The following is a 21,199-nucleotide window of genomic DNA, read 5'->3' on the forward strand; positions in this document are numbered from 1 at the left end:
TGCAAAGACTGCAAGACCAAGACTCTTGCGCTCATCACTAAGGACTAATTAAAATACTATTGCTATGTTCTTTTATATGCAATATGTGTTGGGAATATTTTTTGGACATTGTAAATAATGAACTGAAATTTCATTCGTAATACATTTATGGGTTTCCTATGTCCTTTTATGCGCAATGCGTTTTGAGAATATTTTATGGCATTCTAAAAGATGAATTGAAATTACATTTGTCAAGCATTTATAATATGTGCATAAATTGCAGGAAAATATTTATACTTACATTTAATTTTTCTTTCTTGTACATTATTTATTGTATTTCATATTTTGTGCTTTTTATCTTTCCCTTGTGATGTCTTTGAAGCTTGTCTATTTTCCTTTCTTGTCTATTTTCCTATAGAATAATGATATTGTATTAAATATATTATGTTATTAAGGCAATTGTAGGATTGTAATTCTGTATGCCTTTTACAAATAAATAAATAAACACTTGTCTCTTTTTTGAAATAATAAAAATATATTCTATTACTTAATTTTATACAGTTTCCGTGGCATGTAATTTTATACAGTTTCCGTGGCGTGATACTCGAAAATATTTACAACTAAATTGGAAATAGTTTCATCAGATTCTACAATCCCGGAAACACAGGTTTATAATTTTAAACCACTCAAGAGGTGTCACTGGTTCCCGATATAATGTGGAAAGTGTTATAGCAGACGCCATATTGAAAAATGGCTGCCAAGAGATAACATACAGGATAACAGATGTCTACCTACGATTTTATTTTTATTTGGTCACGGTTTATCTCATTCCAGCAATATAATTCTCCGGACCTAGAAATTTTTACGGGAGTATAGGCTGGGGCCAGGACTCTTTAGTCTTGTCAACGTAAATTAACATTATTAACAAGAACTAAATCCTTCTGTAAAATATATGTATGCTCTCTAAATATCTCATCATGTTTAGACATTAATTCGAGTAATCTGTGCATATCACTGATGGAACAAGCCACGAACTTCTTGACCCTTGACCTAGAAGCTAGCACATCTATGACTCACCAGACCCTGTGAACTACGAAACGTCGTAGACCACGAAACTTCATCATACCCACGGAAAGTCGCGAATCTGCTAATGTAATTCTATCAAGGGATCAAAACCACCTACTCATCTTATTGTGAAGTGATAATGATATTTTTGACTTCCAACCTTTAAGTTAAAGGAGACTGATCCAACGGTTATGCCTTTTAAGCTAAAGGAAACTGATGTAATGGTTATGCCTTTTAGGCTAAAGGAGACTGATCGAACGGTTGTGTCCTGTTAAAGGGGACTGATCCAATAGTTATGCCTTTTAGGCTAAAATACACTGATCCAACGGTTATGCCATTTAGGTTAAAGGGAACTGGTGACTAATGAAACTGAATGGTGATGAAAGGAATTGATCTAACGAGAATATGGGAGGAAATAGAAAAACCTCAAGAGAACGTGCGGACATCGTGTTATCTTTCACAACTTACAAGACTTGAGATACGTAAAGATAGAGACTTCTCGCACCAGAAAAGACACTGCATCTTGTGTGTCAACTAGAGTTGTCCACGAGACAGAACTTTCCTCATAAGAGATCAGTCAGGAGCCTTTCTAATAGAAACAGATGTACTTTTCGAAACAAGACATTACCTTTTAGAGACGAGACAATGTCATGGACAATAGTAATATTAACTTTTGGTCAAATCCATGTACTCCTACTAGGATGCTTTTTAATGCTGTATATACACTTTTCTTCTTGAAACCTCAACTTTTGTGAATATCTTGAAAACTTTTTAATTGTTTAGAATTTGACCACAGAACCGGCTTCAATTCCTGGTAAGAGAGAATATGGTACTGATTCCAACGTACTAATAAGATCAATTCAGTAGGTCCCAGATGAATCCAAATAGCTACATAGATTAAATGCATCATTATTAAGAAATAGCATTACATGTGAAATCGTGTACTTGAATTAGTGGATATTGTTCGTCCACTATAAGATTCTCTTATTATACGCTAGGGCAGATATGATTTTGGCTACTTCCGGGTCAGACAAGGAATCAGGTATGTCTGAGACTGTCCTGGACACTAGATCAGGGTAGGTCTGAGAAACGATACTCATACCGGACAAAATTTATGACTCAAGCCATCCAGATGGTCAGGTGGCCCATGAATGGTGCCGTAACTGTTACATATAGAGTAATTTGGGAGAAAGCGACCATAGGGGTGAAGTGAATAGAGTTAAAATTAATTATATGTGGTAAAAAAAAAAAAGCATAATCGGCGCTTACCTTGCAATGCCCTGTGTGTGCAGTATTGGGTCTGGGGCTGACGAAGAAGGCAGTGTACAGAGGTAAAAAGCGAACTATTGAATGCAGCGAGCATGGAAAGCATTGAAGTTGAGTAGATTTGTAGCCGTTTTTGTTGCTATTGTAATATAGAACAGTAAGAAACTAGGGCAATTCTTCCCTGAAATAATCGTGCTGTACCCAATACTTCCACAGCAATAATTAGGTACGCATGTATATAGATATGCCTCAATATATTGCGAACATAAAGAAACAAAACATGTTTTGAAAAAAGATTACGTGGTGGGGTGAAGTGACTAACATATTTTGGGGTGACGTGGATGGTCTGTTAATCATTCCTTATTGTGTGTATGTATGCCCCTCCGAATATTAACACACCGAACACATTTTTTTTTTCTGAAAGAAACACTGCTCCAAACCACAGTCTCGTATAGGAGAAACTTGGATTCAAAACTTATTGGGAACTCAAATATTGTGCTCTTTTTTGTAAGGTCAGACAACGATCCTCCCGAAACGGTACTTTGAACACGATCTCGGGTTGGTATGCCTATTTGCTTCCTAAGTATTTCTACAACAATAGCTTATGTATCTCTTTACATCATGTAGATGTTCTTCGTTAGCTGTACACTCATTATATAGTAGTCTATATCTTGTTATTTACATTATGTCGAGGACACTTCTTCTCACCACTTCACCCCATGTGTATATTCACTTCACCCCCAAGTGTGGGATGAAATGAATAATTTACCTCGTATGATTAATTTCTTTCTGTGTCCGAAATGAACCATACTTGCACACACGACTGAACCATACTGCAGACACGATATGAACCATACTTGTATTTTCAGAATGCAGAAGGTCTGTCCTATTTATATATAATTGTCAATCAGCCGTGCTACCATTTCTGTGTAAGACTTTTTCACTTTCATGCTTACTATGTTCACTTCCTCCCGAATTACTCTATGTAAAAATATATTGAAATCGAGGTAAGGTAAGAAATAAAATATGCAAAAGTATTGTAATATATACACATGTTTAATAATTCAGAAGACTATAATGTTCTTGCGTATTCTTGAATACAAAGGAAATAACATTCAATCTTACATCATCAGGAGATACAAAATGTGTATTAAACCAAATTCAATTTTACATAATACCACGTAATATTATATATTATCCAACATCTATGAACTTACCTACTGGTTTCATAGATTTGCTTAACAGTATGTCTTAATGATCTTGAAGCTTAATTGTGTTCGAAATTACTCTTCTGTTTGGCAAGACCAAGTATACTACGCTGCTCAGATCAACATTTAACCTGAAACTTTATTTCATATTGATATTTTTGACATGTATGTATGTGTTACTACTACATGGTACAATAGGTAGCGAGAATCGCATCTTTAGTTTAATGTTAAATAATGATCCTATCACATTCTTTACGAATACTCGGGGCTAGAAAGGCCACTGCCGCTTCTTTAAGTATGAGACAAATTATTCTCTAACGCATGGTTGCTGATATGATTTGTCCATATTGTTCCCAACCTCTGATATTAAATGTTATACATATATATTTTATGTTCAGATCTGGGCAGCCAATGAACAAACATTAGTTGGATAGGGACACAAAATAAATGGCGCTTCATATCCATTTGCATACAAGCGGTCGGATAGTTCAAGAGTAATTAACTTACAAAAAAAGTTAGTTTCAGTCTTATATAAATTAATTTTTATATATCTCCCCTCCTTCTCCTCCGCTACGTTACTCCGTCAAATTTAAATCATAGAAACGATCCCAGGCCTGAACCTCATCTATGTTGAAAATTTGATCTAGATAGGTCGAGTGATTCAGGAGTTATTAAGTTTTATTTATTTTTATACCTACTCCCTTTCTCCCAACCCTCACTTCTGCCATCAAAGTGAATAGCCTAAAACCAGCCCAGCCTCGAACCTCATCGATGTTACAAATTTGATCGAGATCGGTCGGGAGGTTCAGGAGATTTAGAGTCACAAACATAGTGATTTTCAATTTTATATATATAGATGTGGAAATAATTTCTAAGTTAACAACACCGACATTCTTGTTATCTCTTTCTACCTTTTGTTTTTTAAAAGAGGTGTCTTCAAAGAAGTTCTACTTTATATTTTGATGCGTTATGGTGAATTGTTTCTTTCTTATACATGTGTGTGTCTTCTTGCCTTAATGCATATAAATGCCACATTTTGAGCATGGGCGGATTTAGGAGTTGTCTGCTGCAGAAGGCTAATCTTCCAGGGGTTTGGAATATCCCTCAGTCGAGTAGGGGGTCCAGGGGGTTTCCTACAAGAAATTGTTAAGATAAGAAGTCAGTTTTTGAGCATTTTGATCCATAATTCTCTCTAATACACCGTAAGGGGATTTCTTTCAGAAAATTGTTGGCGAAGGATCAAAATCTCTCCATGTCTCTCCGCCCGTAACTACAGAGAAGCTTTCCAGTGGTTTTCAGTCATTATGCAAATAGAAATGCAATCTTTTAGGCAACATACCCTCACTGTATTTCAACATTTAGATAGCCGGTATGTCGAGTCAAAATCGTAATAGAATATACCGCCTTTGCTTTTTTTCCACTTCGAACACTGCGTACAAGCAGCTCTTGCTCGAAGAGTCTTAGGTTCCCGCCAGTTGGATTCAAACAATCTATATGTACGATTCGAGAGCATTTTTGTGCAAGGAATGATATTTTGTGATTTTAAGAATAGTTTTACTGAGGCACAATCACTACGGTTTACAGAGATAATTTCTACACTTTGCTCCATCTAGAGTCCACCAAGAACGCAGATATGCTAGTACTTTGAGAAATTTCCGCGAAGTTTAACATGTTTGAAAAGCAGAGCGAGACCTGGACATTCTGTCATGTCCGATACTTACGCAAAAGTGATTGTTATGATTCGCAAAGGCATACCGACATACAGAGTGAGTTCTATAGGCAACACATCGCTATATGGTGCTGCTTCAATATGTATATAGTACCATAATACTATACTACTATAATAGTTTTTCTATTATGAAATGTATATTTGTTCCATTTTTTTAAAGAATTCTTACCATTTATCAAAATATTTGCAATATATATTCACATATTATTTACAATTTCAAGTTCTTAACAGGAACGTTGGTTATTGTCATTTGTTTATACACTGCATAGTGCATAACAAGAACAGTACAAATAGTAAGCACTCGTCTTATCACAAGTTAGAACTTGGAAGTATATTGGTATATCTATTTCACATTTGAGTGAATAATGAGGAATTATAGGATGTTCGATCTGCACTCATTCGCGAAACACACACATCCAAATTCTCAATTATCTCACTTCATGTTGTCCATTTTCTACAATGTTTACCTACCCGGTTTTTCACTTCTAGTGTCCAGATCTTTTGCTTTTAGTCACGTATCCTTCAGTCTTTTAAAACTTTTTTCGTTCAGTTCTGTATGTGGTTCACGCTTTCTCTTTTCCTGGAGATTTCTTCCCTGCAAGCTCATTTTGGATCTCATCAAGCGATTTACCCTTTGTCTCAATCACAAAGAAGAATACAAAGGCGGTTCCGATACAGCAAATCACAGCAAAGATCCAAAAAGTGGCTGCACCTCCAAAGGCATTTTCTATGTTTTTAAAGAACTTCGTCACAATGAATGTCATTAACCAGTTTATGAGACAAGACAGCGAACCTGCTACGCCTTTAATTTCAGGAGGGAACAATTCACCAATCATCATCCAGGGAATTGGGCCATATCCAAGCGAGAAAGCAACTACAAAAATGATCACTGCAATCAAGGGAAGCCACCCAATGTTACTGACGTCAGTATCAGTATTTTCTAACAATAAGAAGTACAAACCAAGAATCAACTGGCAAACTGCCATGACGATATCAGAAAACAAAAGAAGAACTCGACGACCAAGTTTGTCAACAACAACAGTCGAAACCATAGTAGCTGCCATTTGGACAGCACCAACAATCATGGAACATACATTGTCATCAATTTCGCTACCAGCACTATGAAAAATATCAACTGTGAAAAATATAACAGCATTGATTCCGCTAAGTTGTTGGAAGATCATGAGTCCACATGAGATGAAAGTTGCCCATTTAGCAGCTCGAGTAGCGAAAATATCCCTGAACGACCCCTTTTTCTGTTGAGCTTCTGTAACTATGGCCTCCATTTCATTTAGTTCTGCAGTTACGTTACAGTTCTTACCCCTGAGCCGCTGTAGTGCTGCATGAGCTTGATGTCTGTCTCCTTTCCTAAGGAGAGATTGAGGGGAATCCGGCATGAAGACAAAAAGTATACCAAATAGTATTGGAATAATGCCACAGATAATAGACAAAACCATTACAGAAGCATAAGTTCCTATTATGTATACGAATAAAACACCAAAAGTAACCATCAACTGGAAGAAAGAACCCAAAGTTCCTCTGATTTCTTTCTCTGCAATTTCACCGACATAAACCGGCGCTGAGATACTTAAAGACCCACCGGCAATCCCAGTTAAATATCTTCCAACTAAATACATAGCAAGATGCTGAGAAAAGGCTATTAGAGCCCAGCCTAAAACAAAGGGAATAAGGATAGCAATCGTTGGCCATTTCAATCCATATTTATCCACAGCCATACCCATCGGTATCATTGCCGTCATAGCTCCAAGAGCCATAATGGAAGCCACCCATGATCCTGGCTCTTCATATACTGGGACATCTATATGTTCCATCGTTTTGTTTTTGGTTGGGTCCAATAGTGGAAGAGCGGGTGAAGTCCAGGAATAAATAGTCCCAAGAGCAAATGCACCAATTGTCACTGAAACAGGAAAGAAAACATATTAATTCTACCAATTACCAACTTGCTAAAGAAATTATTGAATGTTTTTGTAGTTTTAAAACAAGTTCTCAACCAGAATCTTTGGCTCTCTGCATCATCAAAGAGCGACCCATCAAAATAACTCTCTGATTCCAAACAAAATGAGAGTGGTTGTAGTAACTAAACCATTCTGTACTAATTATGTATAATTTTGGGTTTCGGGTGGCTAAAGTATAGTTACACAAATGTTAATGATCAAATCTAAATATAGTTACGGCTCTTGTTCTATTTTGAAATAATTAACTTGAAACAACAGTCTTTAAGTTGCGATTAAATCATCACATTTGGAAATTATTAAATTTAAACAGTACAGTTCTAAGTTGCAATTAAATCATCAAATTTGGAAATTATTAAATTGAAACAATCAGTTCCAAGTTACAATTAAACCTGCACAATAGTTTTAAATTGGTAAATTGCCTGCCCAGGGGACTCTCGATTCAGCCTTTCTGCTCTCAATTTTCCCAGGATACTTTGCTGTCGGTGAGGTGACTTGGAGGTATTGCCAAGGATGTTATAAAATAGAGGATCTGCCCATATCACAAAATGGTGAAGCCATACGTATCATATGATTGGTGATTTTCTTACCTGTGAAAGGTTATTTCGGGTAATTTCTTCTCACTCAGTTTGCACATACATACGTGCAGCATGAAAATATTGTATAATATAAATCTGTAGCAACAACTTAAATAAAAATAAACGTCAGGCACTCTACTACGTGTCTACATGTGAAGATCGCAATGTTTCGAGTCAACATATATGGCGTCATTCAGTTACCTAATAGGGTGAAGATGCATATGGGCAGATCCTCTATTTTATAACATCCTTGGGATCGCGAGGCATCATTCAAAGAGAACAAGTGAAATACTACATACGCAATTACGCTATAGAAAGATGCGTGGCTTGGTATACTGTTTCAAGATGGGCCAAAGTCCCTCCAAAAGTCTCACGGACAGGGAGCTAATCAGGAAGCCAAACGAGAACTGGAGCTACCTGTTATTTTATATATCTCGTTGCCTGCCCAGTTTAACAGTCGATAGTGCAAGGATGTTTCATCCATTAGCATGACTGCTTATATGAGAAATTAGTGTGACACACAGACTAAACCATTCCCCGTTTATTATAGGATATTAGCTAAATTACATGATAGTTGGGTATATGCAGGGCATGTGGTAGGATCTAACGGAACTGGTAATTATTATTATCATTATCCTGCGAGATTATTTAATTATATTCATGCATAGTCGAATGGATACAGCGACGCAAATACGCTAGTTGTCGTCCGGGACAAAAACTCGCCTTAGTGCCCCCTGACCAACTTAATCAAACCGCTCCCCCAAATATTTGCCCAATTTTGTACCCATTTTGCGCCCTCCCAATCCGGCACCCGAACACAAGCCCAGTTTTTCCCCTAGTTATGTCACTGAATAGATAGCTCGAATAAGTTGTGTTCATGGTCCCGGCTTCAATTCTTGGTGTGAGCATGGATTTTTCGATGTTGACCCAGTATCGTAATGTAAATAGGAAGTTATATTAATTAACAGTCATCAAGCTGCAGTTTAGAAAGCCTGCATTGGCCACGCAACACCTGATTGACAACTTGAGCTCTTCTAGTTCACAGTGCTGTATTTTTTTATTTTCATTTATTTTTTAATATTTTACATACTTTTTCTTAAAGAGATCTTTTAATTTGTTCATGTAACATTCTACGGTTATACCTGGTGGTCCAAAATCTAATTAAAATTAAAACTATATCAAAATATGAAGTTACAGTAGTCTGTGGATACAATATGGAAAAATGGACAAACATGTCAGTATACACAAGGGATTCAGCGGCTACTTTAGAGCTGCCATATTGGATTTGGATCAAAATCCTTAACTGAGAATGAAAGTGTGTGATAGTATTTTATAGTGAGGCATGCTTCCAGACAACAGCAGTGTCAATGCCGTACACGGAATTTCGTCAAGCCGGGTGTTCAGCCAATCAAGTTTCAATTTTTTTTTAGGACAAGCGTGATTTGTATATAGAGGGTGTTTCAAAACAACACCGACAACGTTTGGAAGGTGATTCTTCACACCAAGATAAGTCAAAAAGTATCAGGTCAAGAGTACACTTAGAAACTAGTATGTGCCGTATCCAATTATGTGTTTCAGAATCTTCCGGTACTTCCAAAATAACTTTTATAAAGGGAGTTTGGCTAAGGGCATTGAAGTACTCACCAATTACCTCTATAAAAATTGTTTCGGAAGTACCGCAGGATTCTGAAACATGGATATTTGGATAGGATACATACTAGTTCCTAGCTGAAGTCTTGACCCGACTACGGTAGGTTCTATAGTTTTGGAGCTATGGGCCTTTAAATTTAATTTTTTCATGTTTTCGGCAGCCTACAACTCCGAAAGAAAGAATTTGTGCACCCAGGTTGGTCTATACTTTTTGCCTTATCTTGGTGTCAGGAACAGTGGGGAAGGGTAGTAAGAGGCCCTGAGGCCCGGCCTACCCATTTATTTTCAGAAATTATAATTCATAATTAATTCATTTTCCTTGCCCAAAATGTATGATAATTCCCTAGGTTGAAGAAATATTTTATTGTTCGATAAAGAAATCCTGGTTAGCACCACTACTGGGAGGCTCACCGAGCAGTGTCTCAGGCGGCAGTAGAATTACCGCCAAGCTACTCAGAAAATCCCGCGAGAGAACGTGTTGATAGTAACCTGCGAAAGAGACCGGCCTCAGCGCTTATCGACTTTCGTTTCTACATAAAGCGTTTCTCTCGAGACCTTCGATTTCGATTCGATATGTCAATGAAATAAAGAGCAAGAGAACGTGGGCCCCATTCTGTACCAACTTTGCTTAATTTTACGGACTCTAAAGCAACGCAAAAGCTGGAACAAAGTGCTACGCCTATTATTGCAAACTGATTCCCCTTTATTCCGTTACGTTGACACAAACCCGTACGAAATCAGACTCGTTTTATTTATTAGAATTAAAAAAAAAAAAATGAAAATGAAATGAAATCTTTAAGTTTTACGTCCTACAGTTCTACCGGTTAGGCTAAAGGAGACGGTGATAATGAGAAATGAGTAAAAATGGTGGAATGAAGAAAGTGGGAGGAAAGGGAGAACCCCGAGAAAACCCACGAGCACGGTGTTTGTCCACCACAAAGTCCTCACGGCGCGAGCTGGGATCGAACCAGAGACCCCAAGTACCGGAGGTTCATTAGAATTGAGTAAAGAGAGCGTGTTCTTGAGATATTGTTAGTGACTTTTTTTTTCTTCTTACATTTGCAAGAGTGCATGAGAGAAAATGCCAATAAGTGGAGAAATGAACATAATATAATTCCTCTATGCCAGTGGTCTTTTGAAAATTAATATGCTGGTCTTAAGGAACGAAGACCAACGCCTGCGTTGAAAATAGAACAAACAGAGGGCAAGAGAATTCTGCATGCATTGATACAGAAAAAAAATTAGAGTTGTTGAAAAATAAAGAGCGGCGTATGAAAAAAAAATATTTAAGTCTGATTCTGTTTTTAAAAGGGAATCAAGTGACATACAAAACGACTTGATTGAAGGTTTATCATGTGTTTTGAATAATATAATTAAAGATGAAATTTTACAAGCAGAGTTTGTTTCAGTACAAGTAGACGAAACATCATACGTTTTTTGTGAACTACAGATAATGTGATAGTCCATCTTCATCACCCGATCGCTCCCAATTGAAACAAATTTCATCACGGCCATTTCAGATCAGCTATAGTATGATTCACATACGTGAATTTCATTATGAAAATTGAGATCCGGATAAGTGTTGTCAGTGGTCTACAATGACGTTAAAAACATGTGAATTTGCCTTCTTGTGTTTGAGCAGTAAAATATTTATGTCTGTCGATAATCTGTTTCATATTTTGCAAAAGAAAATATACTTCCAATATGTCACGCTTAGCTACAAAGGAGTCATACAAACATTGATTGCGTTCAGAAAAAATTGTGGATGATTTGTTAAAATATTAGTTCGTTGCAGTTGGTTGATAAAGAAAATCAAAGCTTAAAAGCCACTCTCCTACGAAATTTTGGATATACTTGAAGTTCAGATGGAAACAGTTTTCGTGGTTTATTATCTATGGAATCTGTAAAACTACTTGACTGTGAACAGTTTCAGCATTACAATAGTGATTTTCTTAGGAAGAAACTAGAGAATCTTTTTAAACTGTATCCCACTTTCGGCGGTAGTCAGCTGCGGAATGAACTGACAGTCATCTATTACGACGAAAATCAGTATCTTAGACCTATTAATTTACTTCAATATATTTCATCAAACAACTTGCAAAAAGTGTGCCTAGAATGTCTTTGCTTGTTACATGTATACAAGAAGAAAGTAATAGACATATTTGATGGGAAGAAAAACTGATATTTGAAATTAATTTACAAGATGATATGAGTAATGCAGAGATATTATTGATGTTATTATTATTACTATTATTATTATTATTATTATTATTATTATTATTATTATTATTATTATTATTATTATTATTATTATTATTATTATTATTACATTGGGCCTACCCTCTTGAAACTATCACCCTTCGCCACTGGTCAGAAATCGCCTCCCAAACGTTGTTGGTGTTGTTTTGAAACATTCTGTATATTCAAACTCACTTTGAACTGCAATGAGCATTTGTAGCTGGCGTACGTCACTCATTAATGTGATTATGTTTGTTCTATCTTGATTCATAACGAAATTATGAATCAAACTTTATTTTATTCATAATGGTACAAACACAAAGTTGGGCACCAGATACTTTCATCAGAAGAATGATGTAGTTAGAAATGTCTGACGAGGCCCGCATATGTGTACCACGTTTTCCTCCCTACCAATACTCTACCCATAGACTTTAACCACATATTTTTCTATACCATTTTAAACTTATTTGAATGTTTAAACACTTTTGAAATACAATATTGCATAAACTGATGAAAACTAAGCTTCCACAAGAGTAGATACGGAAATCACCCATATCATTAGGCACAAAAGTATTAGTCATTTGGTAAAGGCAAGTAAAATTCGCATTCGCAAATAATGCGTAGTCGTAATTCTTCGAAATTGTATGGTTTTACTAACCAGAATTGTTTATAGTGAATTTTAAATATTTATAATTTTATAAATTTGTTTTTTAAATTAAAAAAATAAAACTTCAGATAATAAAAATATTAAAGTTATTTACCTACGTAGAATGAGACACGTGACTTTACAAACACTTATCTTAGCCTTTATTTGAATGCAATTTTGCGATCTTTAGAATCGATTGAATAAATTCAAACGTGCTCAAACATTGGTACGGTTTTGTGTATGGGGAAGGGAATATAGCCCACATGTAGAAGTTCGAACTTTTTCTAATAGGTGGATCGATAATACTTTCATATATGAACAGACCCAAATTTCAAGAACGTTGTTTAAGACTTGTGATAGTTTTCGCCTTTTAAGTATTCCAGATAGAAGGTTTTCTTCACTTTCATAAAATGAAACTTCGAAATATATAGGCGAATTAGTTAGATAAGATGTTTCGTTGATTCTTATCTAACTTGTTAGTTACCTAACTGTATATCAATACTAACCAAATACAGATAGAAATTAAAACAGTTTGTGACTTACAAAAAGCTTCAAATACAAAATAAATAGTAAACAAATACTAAATAGTAAACAAAATTGTCAAATGGATACTAGAATAAACGTTTTTAAGGATTAAGAGCTTTTTTTATGCAGAACACTGTATTTGTAGCCGTAGTATATTAGCAGGGAGAGTCACTATATTTTAAACTATATGTATGCCGACAATTTTTCAATCGGTATAGCTAACAAAGTGCAGGAAACGTATATAGATGCTAACTTCGAAAGCACTGGCACCACAATGCATTTCTGAAGGAATAAAACAAAGAAAAATTAATATTTAACTTACCTGTGATACATGCTACATATTGAGGAAGCTTTTCTGATTCGCCCATTTTGGAGAAACAATGTTCTTAATTTTGACCCAGTAGCTGAAATTAACATAAAGTTATTGTTTAATTTGCGTTAAAACTTCATTTATAGTTTCCCAAATTATATCTTGACATTTAGAGATGACACCTGTCTTGATCCGAGACGTCGCGTCTATATGTCTACATTTAAAATTATACAGCTAATAACATAAATAAGAACTTAGATTTTATAAATACATCCACAAATCGAATTATAGCAATTTTTAGAAAAATGAATTCAGAGAATGTAAAGGGTAGTGTGATTTCAGAAAGTTTGGGAATTTCTAAATTTCTGACTTTATTTGACGTCCAAAATTAATTCCAGTAAGTGTTAAACTCCACAAAGAGCTTTCTCAAAGTTAGCATCTAGCAAAATAGCATTCATGGGTTCGGAAAGGAAATATTCACTCTATTTTATGGAATCGGTAGGTAGGAAAAACATGTTAATACCTTCCCTCAAAACTTAGTTTACTTCAAGTTGACCCTACTGACACAAACTATTCTTAAATGCTTGATACCAAGTTTAACCTTTTCAAGAATCACCCAATAATTTCTGACAATGAAATTTACATATGAAAGATCGAAAGAAAATATAGGGGAAGCCTGAATTCAATATTCGTCTTTTAACATTCGCCTAGTGTAGAATTATGTTGGTAGCACTCACAAGGAATGACGCAAAAATGGAATATTATTTAACAAAAAATATTGTACATATCAAAATATTGTAAGCACAATCAGGTACGCCTAACATTAAGGCAGTGTTTCTTTCAGAAACTATGTTTCGGGGGAGCACTCTACGTATTCCGGGGGTACTGCTAGTATTATTGAGATAAACGTATTATTGAGATAAACCACGTCAGTTATTGAGATAAAACCGATACTGAAATATATCCTCATTACACTCTATATTATGACACTAGCAAGTTGACAATGCATGGTATAGAATAACATTTTCATTAGCTCTTAAATTGTAACTTATTTTAACTAATACACTGTACAAAGATAAGGACTTCTCAGTCGATAGACCACATCCAGTTGAACAAAATAACATAATTTATGGATAAGTTCCCATATCTAGTTTTCAAGAAAATTAAAAAATAAAAACTTACTCGTATGTATTAATTAAGAGGTTTGATTCCAATAATAAGTAATTTATATTTTTAATATTATTTTGCTGGAAAAAATATCTATTTTGGTACTGTATGCGAATAGTAATCTCTTAACTAACAGATTTTTATCTATTGCTGCTTACCGTCCAGGGGTGTAGCCAAGGGGGGCCCATCGGGGCCAGGCCCCACCAAATGGTTTCCTGGCCCCCCCAAATGACCAGCTTTTAAAACATCATAGTAAAATTATCTCGCTTCATTCATTTAAAAGTAACAAAGTTTATTGACAATTAATAATTTAAGGTAAAATAGTATGGAGAAATATTGTTTTTCCATACCGATCGAAAAATAGTATGGTATCTCTTCCTTATACCGATCGAAAAATAGGATACTTTTTTGTGACAGCAGATTACACAATTTGCTGCGATTTATATTTGACAGTTTGAAGACAAACATTTTAACAAGGTACTACAAATACAGCCATAAAACAAAGGTACTGAACTGATTTGTAAGTACAGTATATTTTTATATGCTTTAATAAGTTTTAAAAGACATAGAGGATGGAAAATTTTGTGAGAAACAACGTTTTTATTCAATTTGGATTTCATTCGCTCTCTCTTATATTTCTACTCAGTGTAATAAAATAATAATATTTTTTTTTTTTTTTTGTTTTTAGTCACGAATAATAAATAAATATTTTTGTAAGGAAACCGTAAAGAAATTAAGTGAAATTTCAAACAAAATCAATCTTGTGTAGATAGGTTCTGTATACAAGGTCTTATATTTAAATATGAAGGTAACCAAGAAAAGTTTTGTTGTTTTTTCACCCACCACCTTCGAACATCGATATGTCACCTAATCTGGAAGATCAAAACTAGTCCCCATACTAGTCCTCAGCATCGACGACCTTCTCAAAACGTTCTAGGAGGCCATGGAATCCATCGCGGTAGATCTTGGTGGGCCGTGAAACGAAGAAGGTTTCAGGTGCATTTTGGACTTTTACTAGGGATTTGAACTGGCGTCCTCTAAGGTGATTGTCCAAAGAATGGAACAGGTGATAATCGGACGGTGCAATACCCGGGGAATATAGTGGTTGCAATATTGTTTCCCATCCAAGGCGGAGAATGGTGTCCTGAGTCATCCTTGCCACGTGGGACTTAGCGTTGTTCCGTAAACGAGGACCCATTTGCAATTCAGAAGTGATGGCTCCAGAGTTTTGAGTTTTTGTTGAGCACAGCTCAACTGCTGACACTACACAGTTGCATTGATATTCTGACCAGCTGGTAGCAGTTCCCGATGCATGATGCACCAAACACACAGAAGGACCTTCTTCTGGTACAGTGCTGGTTTCGGCTGTTTTGAAATCGCTTCATGGGATGCTAACCAATGATGACGGCGCCATGGAGCTTCGTATAGGACCCACTTTTTACCACATGTCAACACCCTGTCCAGAAATGGCTCAGAAATAGTAAAAAAACACAGGCGACTGCCGCGTTGCCTTTTGGCCCCGAGTCAAAACATGTGAGACCCATCGACCCAACTTGTACTGCTTCACAAGTTGATGGATGTGCTGCCGAATGGTTTCTCCACACACTGAATTGTAGTCCCAGTTCCTCTTGTACATATGTTGGTCTTCCGGCACGTGGTGTTTTCGGGTATTTCGTCATCGGCCTTAGACTTGTTAAACCATCGCTGCACTGTCCGCGTCGTCACGACACCCTCACCAAAGGCCTGGCATATCTTCTGTCCCGCTACAGTGGCGTTTGACCTCCATTTGAACTCGTTCAGCATACATGCTCTTATGACGCTCTGTGGATGTCTCATGTTCCCTCTGTCTTTACGCAAGTTCACGGTGTATCTGAATTGCCACAACCAGGTAGTATGTTGGATATACCCACACCAACAACTGACCTTCGTCTTATCTCCACTCGCATTCAACTCACGGTGTGAGGTCCAATCGAACACAGACCTCCACGAAAAGGAACAGAACTTTCTTAGTTACCTTTATAGTTATGCACAAAAGTATAGCGTTTGGTCCCGGACAGTAGTTCTTGATTAAGCATAATAAAAACTATCTTGAATATAATTTATGGAGAAAATAATAATAATAATAATAATAATAATAATAATAATAATAATAATAATAATAATAATAATAATAATAATAATAATAATAATAATAAGCTAAACTAGTGTTTTTAGTTTTCCAGAAGGAAACCAAAATTTTCCTTTCTTTCAGGCCTCAAAAACACTATTTTTTTTTGGCTTTGTACATTGTAGCTGCCCCCCCCTCAAAAACGACGGGCTCCCCCTACACAAACCTGCTGGCTACACCCCTGTTACCGTCTCCTAATGGTGCCATAAATACTCCCTTAGGCACATAGGCCTACTACTTGTAAAGCTGGCGTACATCATAAAATAAAGTTACACAAATTTAAAAAAAAAAAAAAAACACTGACAGTGAGACACTGCATTAACGTACTGTATTATGCCAATTTCTTGTGATTCTAGTGTTCTTATGAGTTTCACAATACGTTCATTAAGATGACACTATTTTGCTTTTTCTTCGATTTAGTGACGCACCCATTTCCAAGTTGATACATTGTCATATCATATCTACTTCAAAAGATCTAGAAATCTGTGTATTTTCAATTAATGTACATTTCTAGTTTCCTTGTTAATTCCCTGTGTCATGATTCAGTCCGCTTTTTCGTAATGTCTTTTATTGTTGCCCTAAAGGATTTTTCATCCTTACTTTCTATACTGCATTTTATCTTCCCATTTCCATTCAAGTTATTCCATGTATATATTAAAATGATAGAAAACTTTATATGTTTGTGGGCGTTTATATGTTTTAGCATATCCTTTCGACAGTGAGTTCTCGGGAACTATAGGCTCTAGAAAGATGCAGTTTTCACTGATCGATGAAACATTTTGTGTAGGTTGTTCACTTCTAATTGAATATTTAAGAAAAAAAAGAAAACATGGCCGTTATTTCTCTATTACATTTTTTAGGGCACACTGGAAGTGTTGAAATTTTAAAACAATAAAGCAGTATATCCTACGAGATACACATTCTAACACCCCATGTTTGTATACAGGGGTTATATATTGTATATCTCTCAAGGGTTTGTTTCATGGCCAAATGATGATGAAAAAAGGAAGGATAACCATTTTTCCAGTCTAAGATGAGTCTTTATTGTTTGGAGTGTTTTGCCCAATGAGCAACACCATATATCACTGACATTATAATTAATTGTGTACGTAATGTATTTGCTTATTACATACTGCATGCAAAAAGAAAGAAAACACTGATCATACATGAATTAGAAACTACAATCGGAAAGAGCTCAAATCGTGCAAACGGGGAAAGATACAGAAAAAAATAATCGAATTGGTCAGTGATTGGTGGTTGTGCCAAGTAAGACTTCCTCTCAGGATCACAATATCTACAACATATCACGGTTTCAGTCATTTTCTCCGAAATCCAATTTCCATAAGGGTTGTGCGGGCTCCTTCACCAAAATGGTTTTCCTTAGCCTAGATACGATTTTAAATACATTACGTATGTAGCGTTATTTTGCAGGGCAAAACTAATATTTCGTTACATTCAGGAACGTGAAATCGGAGTTAAAATGGCTGAGTAGTAGTTTTATATTTACCATAAAATTACGCAAAGAAATTTTAAAATATTATGCATTGATTTCTTCCAGAGGCGTACGCAAAAGTTCGTCAAGGAGCGAGCTCAAGCTTCCAAGTACATATAATTTAAGATGTTACAAACATATTTTAATGTGATTACATAATATCTTGCTCAAGGGGTTAAAACCACGAAACACCCTTTTTGGATTGGTACTAATGAATAGTTATTTTAAAAAAAAGAAGCAAAAGAAAAGAAAAGAAATCTTCAATTCAACATTCTTTTAGCTCTTTCAGTTAAATGAGGCGGACGATTAATGAAAGTAAATATGATTACGAAAGAATTGATGAAATTGTGAAAATGTATTGGAAAACGGGAGAACCCATGGAAACGATGTCGTCCGTCATACACTCACATGGCCTGCGATCGAACCAGTGATGTTTTGCATCAGAGGTGACCACTCTTCTACTGAATTCGGGTTTGTTTATTTTTAAGCAAACATATGTAGTTTTAAAAGAACGAATTTGGTACGTTTTAAAGATAAACAAAGTTATTAAGTTAGAACCTTTTACCTTTACTTTCTGAGTACTTTTATCAGTATATATTACGGAAATTCACACTGACTAGAGACTATCTTTGATATCCGTATTACTCTACGATGCTCTGTGAAAGATTATTTAGCAAAGTGTGGTTACGTTTCTCAGTTACCTATATTTTACCTACCTCTGCAATAATAGATATGTTTGCTTAAACCTTTCATCTATTTAATATAAAAAATATTAATTTGAATTTTTCTCAAGTAAATAACAAAGTTAAAAAAAATAATGAATAACTATGACGTCGATATTCGACTTCCATTAAGGGACAAGACAGTTTTGTTTGTTACACTAACACACCTTCTCACATAGTTCTCGAACTAATCTTCATTATGTTGTTTTTCTTTCTTTCCTTTTTTTTAAATACGCCTTATTAAGACCTATTTACGGAAACAATGTACTAATGTGTAGAATATCCAAGAGGTAATATTGACCACTTACCGACAATTTTAGCTCTGTACTTTACAAAAGTCAATTTGAAACTATCAATGTTATTTCAGTGTATATCTGTAAATTGCCTCCAAATATCTTTTTACTCTTCACTTTTTTATCTTTTATCAGTTTTTTTTAAAGAAAGCTATCACTCCTACTTGACCTATAAACAAAAGATTTTAATGCATACCAGATGATCAAGATCAAATGTTATCATTATATTTGACTATCATTATAACCGATTATTGTCCACGTGAATAATTGTCACTAAACGTGTATTATCATCACTCCATTTTCTACATTTTTCTTCTTCTCCTTTTTTTCAGGTGAAACATTATCTTGTTCTTTACAAGATGACTCAAAGTAAAATGTATAATCATAATCTGTGAAAAGAGTTTTCAGAAATAAATGGGAAAACACAAAGCTTCCTTGCATATAGTGGTTGATGGCTATTTCCGTATTTGGAATGACATAAGTAGTTGGTATTATTCTGTGATATCTTTAGATAAAGCATCTTACAGTTGTGATTGATAGGCATCGATAGCACCTTTACATTCAGCTACTATAGAAGTCAATTTAGTAGTTTTCCACTTTCCTTTGTTACGGCTGTATACACATCTAAAGTAAATATTAACTTTTGTGAGCGGTTGCCAAAGTGGTACGTAAAGAAACAAGCAGTGATCTTTCCTTTTCTTTTTTTCCCCCTTTTTAATGAGACTTCGTCACCTATTTATCATCGAACTTAACATTGATTTACAGTACATGTTGTTGACTTGATTGACATTTGAATTTCCTTCGTGCAGTGGACCCTCATCGTGTGGATGGGTGAGGGGTAGATCATTCATCATTTATCTATCATCTGTTCATTTGCCTGCCTTCCTAGTTGCGAATACAACTAAATGACTCGTGCATAGTTGGAGAGGAGTTTTATACAAGGACGGTCACTGGACGTCTTCCTCTGTCTGAGGTGGTGGACGTGGACCATCTCGACCTATTTGCGTTTGAGCCCAGCGTTTGATTTACTTTCCCTATATATATATATATATATATATATATATATATATATATATATATATATATATATATATATATATATATATATACTTTAAAAAACATATAATAATAATAATATATAAAATCTTAGAAAAATCAACAAAACTATTCCTTATTTTTATTTGAATAAGGTTGGTAAAAGTTTTGTATTGTTAATTCTGTTTATTGTTATTATTATTATTATTATTATTTTTTTTTTTTGCCTCCTTTACCTTCCAGGGCTATGTACTTTTGTGGATGGAAATGATGGTTTGGTGCACGTCCCATTCTTCTTGACTACGTCAGCCCCACGCTGATCCTATGATAGAGGAATACCTACGGGATTGCTAGGGAAATAGCAACGATAGTTATGAATAACGACAAGGATAGAAATGGCAAAAGAAGCCTTTAGAAGGAAGAAGAGACTATTTCGTGAAACCTTGAATAAAGAGTAGGAAAAAAAGAGACATATAGTGCTTGTGTGGAGTATTGTGCTGTAGGGGTCAGAAACATGGACATTACCCAAAAATTATGAAAAACGACTGGAATTCGAAATGGGATGTGTGGAGAAGAATGGAGAGAATTAGCTGGGTAACGAATGAGAGCGAAAATCGAATGAGAGAATGTTAGAAATGGAGAAGAAAAGAATAATTTTATATATTGTTAAGAAGAGGAAGAGAAACTGGTTGGGACATTTGCCAAGGAGAAACGGTATCATAAGTAACGTTTTAGAGGGTATGGTCGCAGGAAAGAGAAGGAGGGGGCAAAGAAGGCTAGAATTAATGAAGGATATCAAAACATCAAAATCGTAGATGAAGAGGTTAGCGGAAGACCATGGAGCATGGAAGCTTCTCAGTTGCAGCAAGTGACCTGCCAATAATGGCAGAATACCTATGATGGTGACGTTATGTCTCGGGGAACGCCACGATGTGGTGTTGCAGCGATCAGACGCTTTTTTCAATTTATTAAATCTCTTAAAACTTTACGCGTGGTTAAATCTTCAGTAACTTCGCCGGGGCTGGGCTTAACCAAAAAGAACTCCGAAATACAAGATCAAGAGTGGAATGTCTCTGTGCATAAAGATATAGTGGAAAACACAAATGTTGAGAGTTCAGTGGTTGGCTACGTTGTAATTAAAGATTGTGAACTGTGA

The 21,199-nt window shown here is 35.5% G+C and overlaps 1 protein-coding gene across 1 annotated transcript; it reads right to left on the minus strand.

The window, feature by feature from the left end:
• Positions 1-3,363: 3,363 nt before the first annotated feature.
• On the minus strand, positions 3,364-19,117 carry LOC145666791 (facilitated trehalose transporter Tret1-like). The gene is made up of 3 exons (XM_081734349.1): positions 19,024-19,117; positions 13,180-13,261; positions 3,364-7,165 (listed from the first exon to the last, which is right to left on the minus strand). The coding sequence occupies exons 2-3, from the start codon at positions 13,223-13,225 to the stop codon at positions 5,811-5,813; spliced, it is 1,401 nt and encodes a 466-aa protein (XP_081590475.1). The 5' UTR covers positions 13,226-13,261; positions 19,024-19,117; the 3' UTR covers positions 3,364-5,810.
• Between the last annotated feature and the right edge of the window lie 2,082 nt (positions 19,118-21,199).

This window comes from Thermobia domestica, chromosome 12, assembly GCF_964235325.1.
Source record: "Thermobia domestica chromosome 12, izTheDome1.hap1.1, whole genome shotgun sequence".
NCBI lineage: Eukaryota > Metazoa > Arthropoda > Insecta > Zygentoma > Lepismatidae > Thermobia > Thermobia domestica.